The 14,868-nt window shown below is 43.9% G+C and overlaps 1 protein-coding gene across 9 annotated transcripts in view; it reads left to right on the forward strand.

Moving 5' to 3' along the window:
* The window catches only part of SPAG16 (sperm associated antigen 16), a 253,165-nt gene that overhangs the window by 206,073 nt on the left and 32,224 nt on the right, over positions 1 to 14,868 (forward strand). For 8 of the 9 annotated variants that reach the window (XR_015053718.1, XM_085865943.1, XM_085865910.1 and 5 more), the window contains one exon: positions 8,694 to 8,759. Coding sequence is in view for 8 of the 9 variants with exons in the window: in XM_085865943.1 (XP_085722069.1) it covers positions 8,694 to 8,759 (66 nt within the window). In the remaining variant the exon portion in view is untranslated. Of the gene's footprint in view, positions 1 to 6,612; positions 7,021 to 8,693; positions 8,760 to 14,868 lie in introns of those variants that run through there. The other variant, XM_085865962.1, reaches the window with a different exon arrangement.

Here is a 14,868-nt window from a genome sequence, read left to right on the forward strand (position 1 = left end):
GTCACTGGTGGCACACATGCACTCGTTCGTGCAAGGCAAACTGTCTTGTGAGCAGCTGCAGCTGTTGGTACATGGTTCACTACCACAGCATGAACACACAAGACCATCTAACATCTCCTCTGATGTGGGTCCATCAAACAATGTGGGATGCAGCACACCTTCTCCTCTGTACCATCCACGACCCTCTGGTGTGGGAATTTCTGGATTTGCCAGGTGGGCATTCATCCATACTCGGGTTTGGTGAACAGAACTCTTCACATGTTCGAGAAAAGCTGATTCGGACGGAGGCAATTTATGCACGCACTGGGACATCTTTGGTCGCTGCGAGTTTCTCCCGAAGATCATTCAAATTTGTGTGTGCATCCATATATTTCCCTTGAGAATCATACATGGCACTGACGAAATGTCTTGAAGCAGCCACTGCCTCCTGGAGATCGTCAGTGGCGAGGACTTCGAGGTGTGGACCATTATTCTGAAGATGCAGTGTCTTCATAGCTTTCCATGCTTTCTTTTTTTACCATAGCTGACGAATGCTGATACAGAGTCACATCCTGTCAGGGCATGAAACGCAGGAAGCCGGGTACACATTTCTGGAAGCAAGCTGTAACATATCTGATGGACCGGGATAAGCTTGCATCCTGCTGGAGTTCTTTTCTCTATCCATATTTCGGCAGTGTCCCGCAACTGTGGAAAGTAGTGGACTGTTAAGACAAGCACATCAGTGTCTGTTGATTTGATTGTAATGGACCCACACACATTGGTACGTCTGAACTCATCATCGGCATGCTTCACATGAAGAAATATTCGAGAATCTGCCTCTTCCTGCATTGATGCGAATTGACTGTCATGATACATTCCTGCAGATGAAAGGCATGAAAGATGCAGATTTCATTCAGATGCAGATGCGAAAGGCATGAAAGATGCAGATTTTCATCCTGCAGATGAAAAGCATGAAAGGTAAGCAAACCATCAGATAAGCCACCAGCCAAATAGATCCGCCTTTCTTGGTGATCTGAAAGTTCTTTTGCTGCTGGTGCATGTTGCATGACGTGACTTCAGATGAAGTGTGTCAAGGTAGATTTGTTTAATGATAGAGCCATGAATTTCGTCCATTGTGGTACTGGGCGTCCAGCAATGACTTGGTAGCTTTGGGATCCACCAGCAACAGCAAGGCATCTCGTTCTTTCGTCTGTGTTCACAGAATTGACATCATCATATTGGTCGAAGACGTCGATGCGGGTGTGGTGTGTTTTGATGCAATGAAGCAACTGGTTTAGGTAACACTGCACCAAGTTACCAAACGTACCACCATTTCCACCCAGGATATGGAGTTCAGCCATAGCATCCCTGATGCACACGCCGCGATGTTGGTTATCACTGGCAGTGTTTTCGTGCTCTTCATCGACTCGGCCCTCGTGAATATGCCCTAGTTCTGCTTTGGTGTTCTTCCGTGGAGCTCCATCTTCATGAAAGATAGATGTCGGAATAGACGTAATGGGATAGCTCAGGACGTGCTTCATGTTCAGGTCAGGGCAGATTTGAGTCAATAGCAAAGCACAGTGGAAAACCATTTCTGGGTTGATTGCAACCAATGCTTCTGACCAAAAATCAGGATTTTTGTTTTCTTTTTGGAAATCGAAAAGGTTTTGAGTTTGGATTTTGGGATTGGCTGGTACATGCTTCTCTGCCCCCAAGTGCAAAGAGATTCTGTGATGTACTCTTCCATCTGTCTTTTCCCCAGGTCGTGGACAGACATCAAGGACTTCTGAATATCCTTGGAAGCGATGACACCACTTGATATATTCACAAGATGTTCATCTGGATGATCAGTGGTCCGGAAGGGATGTGTCATATTGTCTTCAACATGACAAATCAATCGCTGTACATGCTGTTCATCACAGTCAGCGCTGCAGGGCGCATTTATTCCTGACCAATGTCGTCCTTGTGGATGGTCCCACTTCTGGATCGTATGGCAGATGCATATTCTCCCAAGCTTTGTCGTGTGATTGTCCACCGAAGTAGTGCAGACTCCTTTCTCGTTAGGCCAACAATGCCACCGCTGCTCTTAGCATCCTGAATGACAGTCGATTCAACGCCCATATCGCTCCATACACCATTAAAAGTGCCTGCTGCTTGTCGTATTGCAAACTTGCCTTCTTTGAAAGCTTTATGGACATCAGCTGGTAGTTCCGTCATATCCAACAGGTAGATGGGAGTCCACCTTGAATAATTTGTTCGGTTGGTTGCGAACAAATATGGCGTCATGTCTAGAACTGTGGACAGATGCAGACACCAGTCTCCTTCTCGTTCAGCTCTTATGTTCCTTAGCAAGATTTGGATTGTATCCAGGTACATCATCCAAGATTGGAACGTTGGTGATCTTGCACAACCCAATTCTCTGAAATCTGTCAGTAGTGGGAGTAGATGATCTGATACATCTTTGTTCAGGGTTTGAATGTGTTCTGTGAGGTCAAACTTCTCTGCCTGTTTGAGTTCACCTCATGGTGTCTTCAGCTGATCCCATACGGGTGTTAGTGGAGGACTGCTGCCCTTCGTGTCTCGCCAACTGAAGAACTCCTTTAGTAGCAGCTGCAACATTGCCTCATACACGAGTGTGAGTCCTCCGACCGAGCGGTGGAATTGCTTACCCATAAGCATCATGTCCACTGTCCCTTCTGCATATATTCCACTCTACACCAGCAAATCCTTGAGGCCAGCATCCACGAAGAGCTTCCCAATAGCACCGATGAAGCAACACACAGTATGCAAACCTCCAAGTCGCAGCGCCGTGTTCTCAAACTCAAGACCTTTGCTCCACTTAACTTGTGCCACGGCATAGAGCTGCTGATCCATGGTCTGGACCGAATCTTGTTGTCCCATTTTCTCTGAAAGCTGCTTGCATCGCATCATGGTAGTGTATACGGTTTTAGGGTCTGCTGGCTCTGCATCGATTACCGGAGCATATACTGCAACTGTCTTAGTTTCTTTACGTGGTGATACCATAGAGTTGAAGCCCACCCAAAACGGCGTGTTCTGTTTCGCTGGAATATGCAAGTCATCTAGAAATTGCAACATTCCACGTGATGATATGCGCAGAAGTACCCATGAAAGGTCTCGAACATCTGCTGGTCCATCTGTGCTCCGAAGGGTGTTGATCTGGGTCAGTGCATTGGCCACACGTGGTCGTTCAGGACGTTGTCGTGGTTTGTCGTAATGCAGTGTGTTCCTTATAACCATGGCATTTTCTTGTGACAAAGTTAGTGACTTGTCCTTACTGAGCTTAATTCTTCCGACAGAGCCATGATCAACCCCAGACACATTAGTGTCTTGTTCCTGGAAAATCACACGAGCCATGGAATGGAAAGTCCCTTTGCCATCAACTGTCTCACAGTTAATATCCACATTGTCATCACCTTTTTGAAGCAGTGTACCTCCTTGGTGTCTTGCTATCAAGCCGTGGGGAATATACACTGCATCCTGACTTTTCATGAGCTCATCATTGCCGACTGCTGTCATGAACTGCCGAAGGTCATCATCGGGAATGCAGAAACCATGGGAGCTCAGTCCGTCGATAATATATCGCTTGCCGTATGCATGGTGAAATTGTGCAGCTCGGCCTAATTGCAGAGGCATGATCAGATCTCATCGAACACAATGAATGGTAGTTTCAACCAATGAAAGAACTTTACGTCGTTTGTTGTCGTTCAGTAGGTACGTCTCGTCAGCTGTATCAAATGCCTCTTTGCTAATCAGCCATACAAATAATGTTTTCAACATTGCAGGCAGAGCATTTTCTGATGAATCCATACTGATATCACCAGGTGTTGGGTATTCGGTTGTTGCCATCATCTGACTAATTTCATCACGAATATCTCCAACTACTCGAACTGCATCGCCCAATGACACGTGGCTGCTCATGATGATACTTAACTTTGATTGCCCACGTTGTGAATGAACAATGATAGCATCTCCATAGTGATGTTTTAGTTGCCGCTGTAGTTTTTGTGTTGTGTATGAGGTTTCTTCATTGTCCCCTAAGATAGTTTTGAATCGATGTAATAGATTCTTCATTTTGAAGGCTTTCCCTCCTCTAAGGTCAGTATCTATCTCATCAACAAGATGGGAGAGGGCATTTTGATGTTCATCAGATTCAGGTACATCTTGCTGATATTGCCCAGAGCTCATGTTGTGGGGATGATGTATGAAGCCATGCAAGTACTATGATATATATAGCATTTTTTGCAAATAGGTCCTCGCCTTCAAGATCAAGCATATCCTGATCGTCACGTGCTTCTGCTGCTTTGCGAACTGTTGCTTGTCTCGGTCCTGTTCGGACACGGTGAAGTTTATCACGTTTCCTGGAATGGCAGATGAAACAGGTTGACCAATCAGTCATCTTGTGGGTATTTGCTCACGTGTGTTTAGGCTCCACAATCTTTGGTTTCTCCTGTGATGCATGTTCTGAGAAGAAGGATAAGTTCTTCTTACTGGTGTACGACTGATAGCAACTGCGGTGGTAGAATATAGACATATCCGTTCCTCCCTTACGTGACTCCAAACACTGGCCAATTTCATCGTTCCATATTTGTGAAGATGACTTCAAAGCTTCCAAACCCGTGCTCCCAGCTTTGCTGACCTTCTCCTTTGACGAATTCTGACATATGATGCATGTATCCCATTCTGTCGACAACCTTCGCTTCTTTTTTTGGCAACTGTAACTTCAATGGATTCAATCCCGGTTCATCTGGACACCGTTCAGCCATGTTGGAGTCCTATAAAAAAGAGAAATTGAAAATTCCGTTAAATGATTAACGAAAGACCACTTTTAAGCATTATTGCATAATGGGTAGAGCATTTATGATGTGTCCATACAATTGGCATTGGCATTCTACAACCCTGGAAGAGAAGGAATTGAATAAAAAAAATAGATATATTAGGTTTAACTAATTGCTTAGCTATAGCCTTTCAGTAGTGTCCATTTTTGCACAATCATGCAGGACAACCTCTGTGCATGGATGAGAGCGATGGTGAGCATGATAATTATGTAATCACGTTTTATCATATCTTCTTTAATATTGTAAAGGATGACTACTGAACATAGCAATGTCAACATCGGTTTTGAAAAATCGCCTTTTCTGATATTTTCCTTATGGCGGTCCTAAAAATTTAGAAAATTCTCGTATTTTGTCAATAAAGGCATATAAATTTACATATAATGATGTGGTTGTGATACTACATTATTCTCCTGTCCAATCGACACTTCAATACCAAACGTGTAGGAAGAGGGCTCTTTGTCTTGTAGTTTATGGGAAATTATGTGATTTTCTGAAATGGTCCAAATATTCAGACGGGTGTATCCTTCAAATGTGAATATTTCATGGACCGCACACCAACATATGAGGACAACAGGGCTAAATGTATTACTGAGATCACCATCTTTCATATGAGACCTGTTGTAGCTTTGTGTCAAGCCAGTTGATTAAACTCCTAAAATATAGCCCTTTATCGAGGTTTACCGCTGGTCTATTTACAAGTGGTAAATCCATACATGCGAATCCCAATGCTTCACACCCCCTCAGCCACCAGACCAGTTTCATTCACTTCTTGTCGAGTCCTCAGCAACAGCGTAAACAGTAATTCACAACACAGAGACTCCCAAGCATGTACCATGTGCATTGTCAGTATCAGTCAACACATAAATACCGGGACCCAATCACGTCTTTCACCCATAATTAGAGGCAATCACCAACCAGCTCTCACCAAAATCAATTCCCCCAGGTGGCTAGGATTATGAAATGAAATAACTCCTCCCATGCTCTTCTCGCCGAAGAAAGCTGCATAAAGCAACCACAAAACAAGACACAAGGTAAGCTTTTTGCTGTTTGAAGCTCTACTCAAGCTCCTCTTTGGCAGTAGACATTCACAAGTAGTACATACATGAGAATCCCAATGCTACACGCACCCCTCAGCCACCAGACCAGTTTCATCACTTGTTGGCGAATCATCAGCAACAGTGTAGACAGAAACACAACCACCGAGGCTCCCAAGCAAGTACCACATGGAATGCCTATACCAGTTTACATATAAGTAACAAAACCCAATGACTTCTCTCAGCCAAAACTGGAGGAAATAATTAATTCTCACCTAATCAGTTATCCAAAGTGGCTAGGATTAATTATTAAATAAATTAACTCCCATGCTCTTCGAGCCATAGAAAGTTGCTTTTGGTTGCCTAAAAGTCACTTTATTCCTTCCCAGTAAAGCATTCGTTATTTGGCCTTTTAATATGCAGGTTTTATTTTACAGTACGATTACAAGAACTAGTGAGTTCATAGAACACCTTACCCTGCACAGTAATGAGAAACAAGTACATGGGTGGGGTCTGCGAGTGGCAAATTTGATTGGTCATGATGACGTAAAATGCCGTAATATTTTACCTAAGTATTGCTAAATGGAAGGGTTTTGAAAGTGCCCAAAAGGTGATCTGTGTTCTAGTGTTCAAGTATATAATTCAATTAAAATGAAGTAAACACTTTAAAATAAAGGTTATATCAAAATTTTTTGAAGTTTACCACCATTCCTGCAGCATCTTTCCACCACTTTATTTAACAGGTGACATCAGTACTTCATGCCTGTTGTTTGTGTCCCTTATGACGTCCTGAAAACCAGTAAGTTTCCTGTTTGGAATGATTTTCAGTTTTGTTTGACTGTCGGACAGGCAGACAAACTAAAATATTATCGAACTCCTCTTATTACCTTACTCCTCTGTGCATGCATGCTCAAGATGAGATTCCATAAAATTTGCCAACTTCAGAGCCAAAGTAATGCTAAACTGTCGGTTCATGTTCCGATTCATATTCCAATTTATGTTCAAAATATAACATTCAATTGAAATTAAGTTGTTCCTCAACCATAAAGTAACATTTATCGACAGACAAACAGATAGACATAAGTGTGTAACCCCGCCTTTCACCTTGCATGTGCGGAGTAATTAATTAGTCATTGTATCTTTGTAAATGTTGCCGCATACCATGGTGGGGGAGGGAGGGAGGGAGGTGCGAGAAATTTACGTGAAGGGAATTTTTCGAGAGTATGTTTGGTGGCTAAATTTAGACAAATATGTTGAGTCTTTTGTTCAGATATGTGCTACGTGCCAGAAAAATGCCAAGGACCCTGCACACATGCCTGTGCATCATTGGAGATGACTTGCAAGACCTTGGTCTTGGGTTCACATTGATTTTTGTGGGGCCCTATTTGGGAAATGTGTATTTTATTCTCGTGAATGCTCACTCCAAGTGGTTTGGCACGGCTGTAATGCCAGCAATCATTTACAGCCTTAACGGTGGAAAAATTGAGAACAATTTTTGAAACTCATAGTTTGCCAGATGTGGTTGTGAAAGACAATGGCACCATTTTCATGAGTGAAGAATTCCAGCTTTTTACATCACAAAATAGTGACACATATCACCGTGGCTTCACTTCACCCAGCATCCAGTGGACTAGCTGAATGGGCTATCCAAACATTGAAGTGTGCAATGAAGTAGCTTGAGAAGGGGAGCGTTGCTCCGCAGGTTTCAAGGTTTTTGTTCGAATATCAGACAACCCCTCAATCCAGCATTGGGATCACTCCTGCTTAGTTGTTCATGGTTGGGGTGTGAAATACACTCCTGTATGTATTCCATCCTTGTTTGGGCTGTAAGGTGGAAGCCAAGCAGTATAAGCAGAAAGTTGCTCACGACCAACATGCGAAGGTGCGTTCAGTTGTGGTCGATGATCCAGTGTACATCTGGAACTTTGCTGCTGGCCCAAGATGGTTACCAGTAAATGTTGTGCATAGACCAGTCAGTTGTGGTGCAGCTATTGGATGGCTGCATGTGTCATCATCATTTGGATCACGTGCATCTCTATCACGACAGTCAGTCTGACTTTGCAGAGCTGGGAGTTCGACTCAAATTCAGCAGAAACTGTGACGAATCAATGGAAACTTCTTCTGAAGGGCAGCCAGCCACAGTCTTGATGCCAGGAAGTTTGACCTCAACTGAGAAAATTGCTGATAGGGAGTGTGCAACTGAATGTTGTGGAGACCAAGTCGACTCAAAAGTTGAGCACTCTGTTGAGTCGGTTCAGGACTCTGTTGATAGATCTGTGGGGTTGCGTCATTCACTGCGTACTTGTGGAGCTCCAGTTGAACTTAATTTGTGACCGAGCTCCACATTGGTCTTAACCACTTACATGTTGGTTGATTTGTAAATTGTGGATTGACTCATTGTCGTGCCAATGGGGTTGGACTGTGTATTTCTCCCACATTGGTCAGAATTGTTGAGGAAGAATATACATTTAAAGGGGGATAGATGTGATATCCTATTATGTTATCCAATTGGGAGCAGGCCATCGATCAATCATGGCCACAGGCTGGTTGGTGCGGCACATTGAAGGCATTTAAATAAAGCTTTTCTTCTACCAGAACAGGCCTCAGGTGTTCTGCCTCTCGTGGTCACCCGGAGATACATAAATGTTTTGAAAGAAAAAAAAAATTAAACCGCAATCATTTAAGTCGTATTATTGCATTCGATGTTACATTTTTATCATTGGAAATATTGAGAATTTCAAATTGCCTCGTGAAAAAATTTATCACTTAATTGTATCATTTGATTTGCTTGCTTCCATTATTATGTCATTTTGATTTCCAACAGGGGTTGTGCACCAAAACATTATTTGGCCACAAACACTCCTGCAATGATGCCTCCTTCAGTCCAAAGGTAAGACCTTACATATGTATTGTATGTACCCTGTACTGATGGAGGTTATTGCAAATGACATGAATAATAATAGACAAGTGCTTAACCCTTCATACACAATCTTTTGCAATGTTGGTTAAATATTCCCTCTTTATGCAATAATGGGGAATTTCAAATACATTTGTGAGTAATGTCTACATCCAGATTATCTTGAAAATGCATGGTTTTAATGAATGGGAATTTTTTGCATCATAAACATGCTTTTTGAAGTCGTTGACAATATGAGATAATTATTGATGTTCTTGAGTTAAGTCAGTTTATATTCACATGTTAAAAATACAACTTTGCAAATCTTCAATTTGAATGTGCCATTCATGTCATCATGAATATACTCTAAACGCAGATCTTAACCAACAACTGCCAAAGCCAATCCACTCCTCCATCCTTTAATCATGTGCCCTGCCCCCATCTAATGTTCTTTTCACTTTAGTTTCTCAATATTACTGTAATCTCCCATGACGATGCTGAAGCACAAGGATTGTTGCTCTCATCACAGACAAGTCGGTGGCTTCTCTTCTATGTTTAAAAAAAAAAAAAGTTTTACCACTTCTTCTTTTGTCTTGCTCCCTCTGCTCTCACAGCCTTTCAATGCTCCACAGCTCCTCCAGGATGCATGTGTTCTTCCAATAACCCACTTCTGGTTAAACTCCCTAAATCCAGGGTTCCTGTCCCCCTACACTCTTTTGTTCCTCTTTTCTCCCGATTGTGTGGAGGTGCCTTCCAGTGGTGGTGGTTCAATTGTACTCCCAAACCTCCAGGGATTCAAGCAGGTGTTATACCACAATCTTATCCCCCCCCCCCAACCCGGATTATTTTCTACGAACATTAATCCCCCCTCATCCTTGCAACCCTCTTATTTGCAGATTAATGTACTCTCTCTCTCTCTCTCTCTCTCTCTCTCTCTCTCTCTCTCTCTCTCTCTCTCTCTCTCTGTCTCTGTCTCTGTCTCTGTCTCTGTCTCTGTCTCTGTCTCTGTCTCTGTCTCTGTCTCTGTCTCTGTCTCTGTCTATCTGTCTATCTGTCTATCTGTCTATCTGTCTATCTGTCTATCTGTCTATCTGTCTATCTGTCTCTCTGTCTCTCTGTCTCTCTGTCTCTCTGTCTCTCCAACCTTTGCTCTATTCCCTCCCTATACAGTGCAGCACCACCCTCTTACCAAATATCCTCTCTCACTCTCCCCTCCTCTCTCTCTCTCTCTGGACATATCCGGTGGGTGGTTATGTCTGGATGGTGTTCGTCTCTACACATGTCCAGGCAGGGTTTCTCTCTGGACGTGTCCTAGTCCATTTGCCGTTATTATGTGTTCCATTGTCAACCTTGTTGATGTGGAAAGTGTATGGTTTTATGATTGTTTTGGACTAACATGGGTCCATTAATAAAATTCAGGTTGGTTGCCGGGGTGGCTACCTTGGGGAACTCCTGCAATTTGCATAAATTCAAGATGGCCGCTACAGGTCAGACGATGGGGCTAAGTTTTTAATCGGTCAACATGTAATCCTGTGTAATACCTCTTTTCCATCTGATTTTGACATGAATTCAATTTTGGGGTTATTTTTCTATGTTCAGGAATAAATAGAGGTTCACATGAAATGTCCATGACTATTTTCTGCTGAAAATTATGCAACACCAATGCAAAAGTGAAGTCATGAATGGTTCACAACAGTATGTTGATAATCAGAAAGCATACACATTGTCATGTCATCATATTGGACATCTTAGGAACAGAGGACATAGAACCTCGTAGACAACTTACGTATTGTTCATTCCCATTCATTGTACTCGTCCCCTTCCGTATCCTCGTCTCTTTCCAGTTCTGCTTTGACACTTCCTTCTGCCACTTCACTTTTACTGTCCTCCACAGTCTTGTGTGGGTTGAAGCACTTGTCACTGCAACCATAAGTGCAGTATAGCGTGCAAGAGATATTTGCATGGTGACAACTGCAACTTGCAGTACTGCAGGCCTTCCCCTCTGCTTTGCATCCACACTGCACAACATCCATGAGGTCCAAAGGGGCTGGTGGAGTAGCAGAAGTTGCTGGCACTGGGATTCCATCTCTGATGTCCCATCCATATTTTGTAATGTCAAGTTCAGGTGGGGCCTGCTGATCAGCTGATTTTGCAAGTACTGTCTGTAGATGTGTATGCAAAATATGTAGGAAGAGATTGATCTCAGTTGGAGGTAATGCCATGAGCTTGAGGGGCTTGCCAGACTTCCTTGTGTACATATAGTACCTCATCTCACTCATCGTGGTACCTTCTGGCTGACCATACAGGGCACAGAAGAATGTCTGCCCTGCTTCCATGAGCTGTTCATGGCTTGCGTTCAGCTCGCCAAGTGCGGAGTACAAACCAGGGAAGTTGCCAGCTCTCAGTGTCTTCAGGGCTGACACTTTGCCCTTGCCATATGGGTATGACGTGGTATCTGAGCCAGTGATGTCGTGCATTCCCAAAAGCTGCAGACACTTGGGGCCAAGCTGGTCACAGATGGTGTTGATATCCCAAATTGCTCCATCCCACCTTTCCATCTGCACTGTGGCCTGGATGTTGCGCTGGTAAACCCAGTAAACCATCAATCCAAAAACATCAGTGTCATCAGAGAGGATACGTATCACTCTTGCATTACATTCAACAGCCATGAGCAGGTGTGAGATCATTGTAATGTCTGCTTCATCATGGTTGAACGCACCATGGCTACGGCTCTCCAAAGTAACTCCTTCACCAAAGTTATAGGTACTCAAAACCTTGGACAGCTGCAACTTGTTCTGCTTGTTTTTCAGGATGGCGTCTCGACTTGGCAGGGGTGTGTTTATTGTGAGGTCATAGTTGATGGAACCAATGCCAGCATGCCTCACTCGTCCATGGTCCTTTGCAGAAACATCATAATATTTGTCAAAGACTAAGATCTTCTGACCAGCAATGGTAGACAGCCTTGGCTTGATGGACTCAACTAAGACTGACACAGTTCCCCTGAAAGGCCAGACAATATGATAGAGAAGTTGGCTTGTGTCAACAATGGTAACATCTGGTTGCAGAGGCTGTTGTGCCTGAACACAGAGTTTGTGTGCCAGTGGTGCTTTGTTGCCTTTCCTTAAGCACCCATATTCATCAATCAGTGAGGGGGGTACTGCGCAGAGCTCAAACTGGAAGAAAGGTCCTAGCTCCATTTGTCTTTGCTGTCCAATAGTCAGCAGCCTGAGGAAGATGGTTTCTAGATCAAAGATCGTCTTGTCCCCAATTTTCACTCCTTTCTGTAAGTGCTCCATTGTCTTTATGGGACATGAGATGGTTGCATGGAATCCACCTGGAAGGGATGCATGGAACTCTGCAACCATTTTCTGACCTATAACCACGAAATCCTCAACATTCACTTCAGCTTCTCGGGGAGCAATTCGACCATTGGCAATGTTGTGCAGATGTGGTGAGTGATTCTCAAGAGGATGAGACGCATTCGACAATTCAAATCCGGCGCCTATCATCTGCATCAAGTTCTCTCTTCTTCTTCCCCTCCTCCTTGTGACGTGGTCCGATTCTTGTGTCCTTTTCTCTCACTTGGTCTTCATTGTCCTTGTTTGAAGAGTCAGGGTAGATGTGCTCCATTGTATCTGAGATGTAGGCAGTGACAGGAAAGGAATCTATCCACTCTGCTACCATCTCTGGAGAAAGAGTCATACCCTTGAGGCCACCCTTGCCAATTCTAATAGCAGTTTGTTCACCGAACTGATCAGAGCTCACACCATTCCAAATGCCTTCCTGGTGATGACACACAAAAGCACCTGATATGAGCTCTGACTTGGCATCTACTGGCAGCAGATAGCGCATCTCCAGAATGTGATGGATGATGTAACGGGCATAGTGATGGTGACCAGCAACAAAGAAGTAGGGAAGCATGCGTTCGTGTTAGCTGTTGCAGCAGGAAGTCTGCCTCCCTCTCACTACGCAGAAGTTGATGAACAAGCAGAGTAGGCTTGATGAAGTTATCAACCCAGTGCTTCCCAGTTGGGTGCTGTCTGCATGTCTCAAGGTAGCTGCACAACTCCTGGAATGTCTTGGGGCCGGTGGTGAGGAAGGAAATGAGAAGGGCAGTCGAAACCATCCGGAAGGCTCTCATTGATCGAACCCAGGACTTGCCACTCATGATTCCTGCCAGGCCCCCGAATGCTGAACTGATGAGAGTCTCAACACCAGACCCACGCATGAGTTTGCCAATGCAACCACAGAAGGACTGCACAGTGTGCATTATCCCAGGCCTCAGAATCACATTTTTAAAGCGCTCAACGTCATGCCACTTGATTTGGCAAGCCACCATGTTGAGCTAGAGATCCACAGAGATGTGGACATAAGTCATTCCCATATCAGTTAATGACTTCTGAAGATGCTCCAGTGAAGTCACTACAGTGTCTGGATGAGAAGCTTTGGCATCAATAAGGGGTCCGAACATGTAGGTACTTGCTGGCTTTTTTTCTGCATGACTGGTGAATGCTTCGTGGTTGTTGAACCCACCCCATTCCATGGCGTTCACCTGTGTGCTGACTGTGTTTAGCCACTTCATGTCCTTTTCCTGTGCAGCAGCTAAACTAGCTTGCCGGGCACACACTTCTTGGTAGGAGAATCCAGAGGTTGCATCCACAGCCGGGGGAGTTCACTTTGGATGGCCCAGTGTAGTGCTGCAGAGAAAGGCTCCCTGATGAGCTGCTGCTTGTCCTAGACTGGGCAGCTTTCTTAGACAGTCGTGGGATAATAAGGTCGCTCTTCCCTGGGTGAGCATGCCCATACTCAAGAATGCCTGCAGGATGGGGTTGCTGAAATTAATGTGAGAGGACATGAGTAGTGCGCCGAGCATTGGGCGTGAACACTTGCAGATCAAGATTATTAAACCAGGCAAAAATCACGCCAACAGTTCTACTCAAACCCATGAATTGGTGGAGAAGCTGAGCATTGTCACCGAGAAAATGAGCAGCGGATTTCCTGAATCTCAGGACCTCATCATATGACGTTGTGAACCCATGTTCATGAAGGAGCTTTAGAGGATCAGAACTGCCATGGCGGTGCAGTAGTTTGACAGCTAGTCCTAATGTTGTCTGATTTCTGGTACCTGTAACATGACTTTGAATTGACTGGCTCAGGCTTAGAGATTTCTTAATCATTTCACCACCAGACACTAAGTCTGAAATCAACCTCAGTAAAGTTGGGCTTGTTGCCTTGATTGTGTTGGCTTGTGTAAATTCTGAGAGGTCATAATTGGCACTGTTGTACTTGACTGAGCATGCCTCCTTCTTGATCTGCCTTACCACAGAATCAATACGCCTCTCATCTGCATCATCCACTTTAACCATTTTCAGATGGTTAGCAATGGACTCACGGAAACCAACAATGGTAGCACATCCATCTACCCGAACTAACATAACGTCCTTACTCATGCAGTCTGTTAATTTGCTAAACATATCACGTCGAGTGAGTTTGCCACCAAGATCACAGTACAGGGAATGCAGTTCAATGCTATTCCACATCTTTGACCTGTCACAATTCATGCGCTCTATGACGTTCTTTTGGGCACTTTCTTCTGCAACACCAGTTGGCAAATCAGCATATTTAGGGACTGTCATGAAACTGTTATAACAGCGTACACGGTATTTGCACTCAGCCGCAGGGAGATCAACCAAATATCCAATATGTAACTTGACCGTTCTGGCTACTTCATCATTACGTTGCTCAGCAGCATTAATGATGGCATCCTTCATAGTTGGGATGGGATTACCTTCCTTGTCAAAACGTTCTTTAGTCATGCACTGACGAATACGATCCTATCTTTCTGGATGTTTGTCATCAACAGGTAAACATTCTTTGCCACAAAAAATGCAGTCACGTTTGTAAGCAAACGCACCACTGCCTGTTGCCTGTGTGCGAGATCTTGTTGTCACTGTAACACAATCATCTTCAGCTTTTCTTTTCTGTGATTTACGAAGTCTCTCAATTTTTTATTTTGATGTGTAGGTACAGTAGCATCCTTTGTGACATTCTATGTGAACAGCATCACCACCACCATCAACAATGTCCTGTAGTTTTGCACGTA

Source organism: Eptatretus burgeri, chromosome 2, assembly GCF_056783735.1.
Source record: "Eptatretus burgeri isolate ZD-2024b chromosome 2, Ebu_testis_v1, whole genome shotgun sequence".
Classification (NCBI taxonomy): domain Eukaryota; kingdom Metazoa; phylum Chordata; class Myxini; order Myxiniformes; family Myxinidae; genus Eptatretus; species Eptatretus burgeri.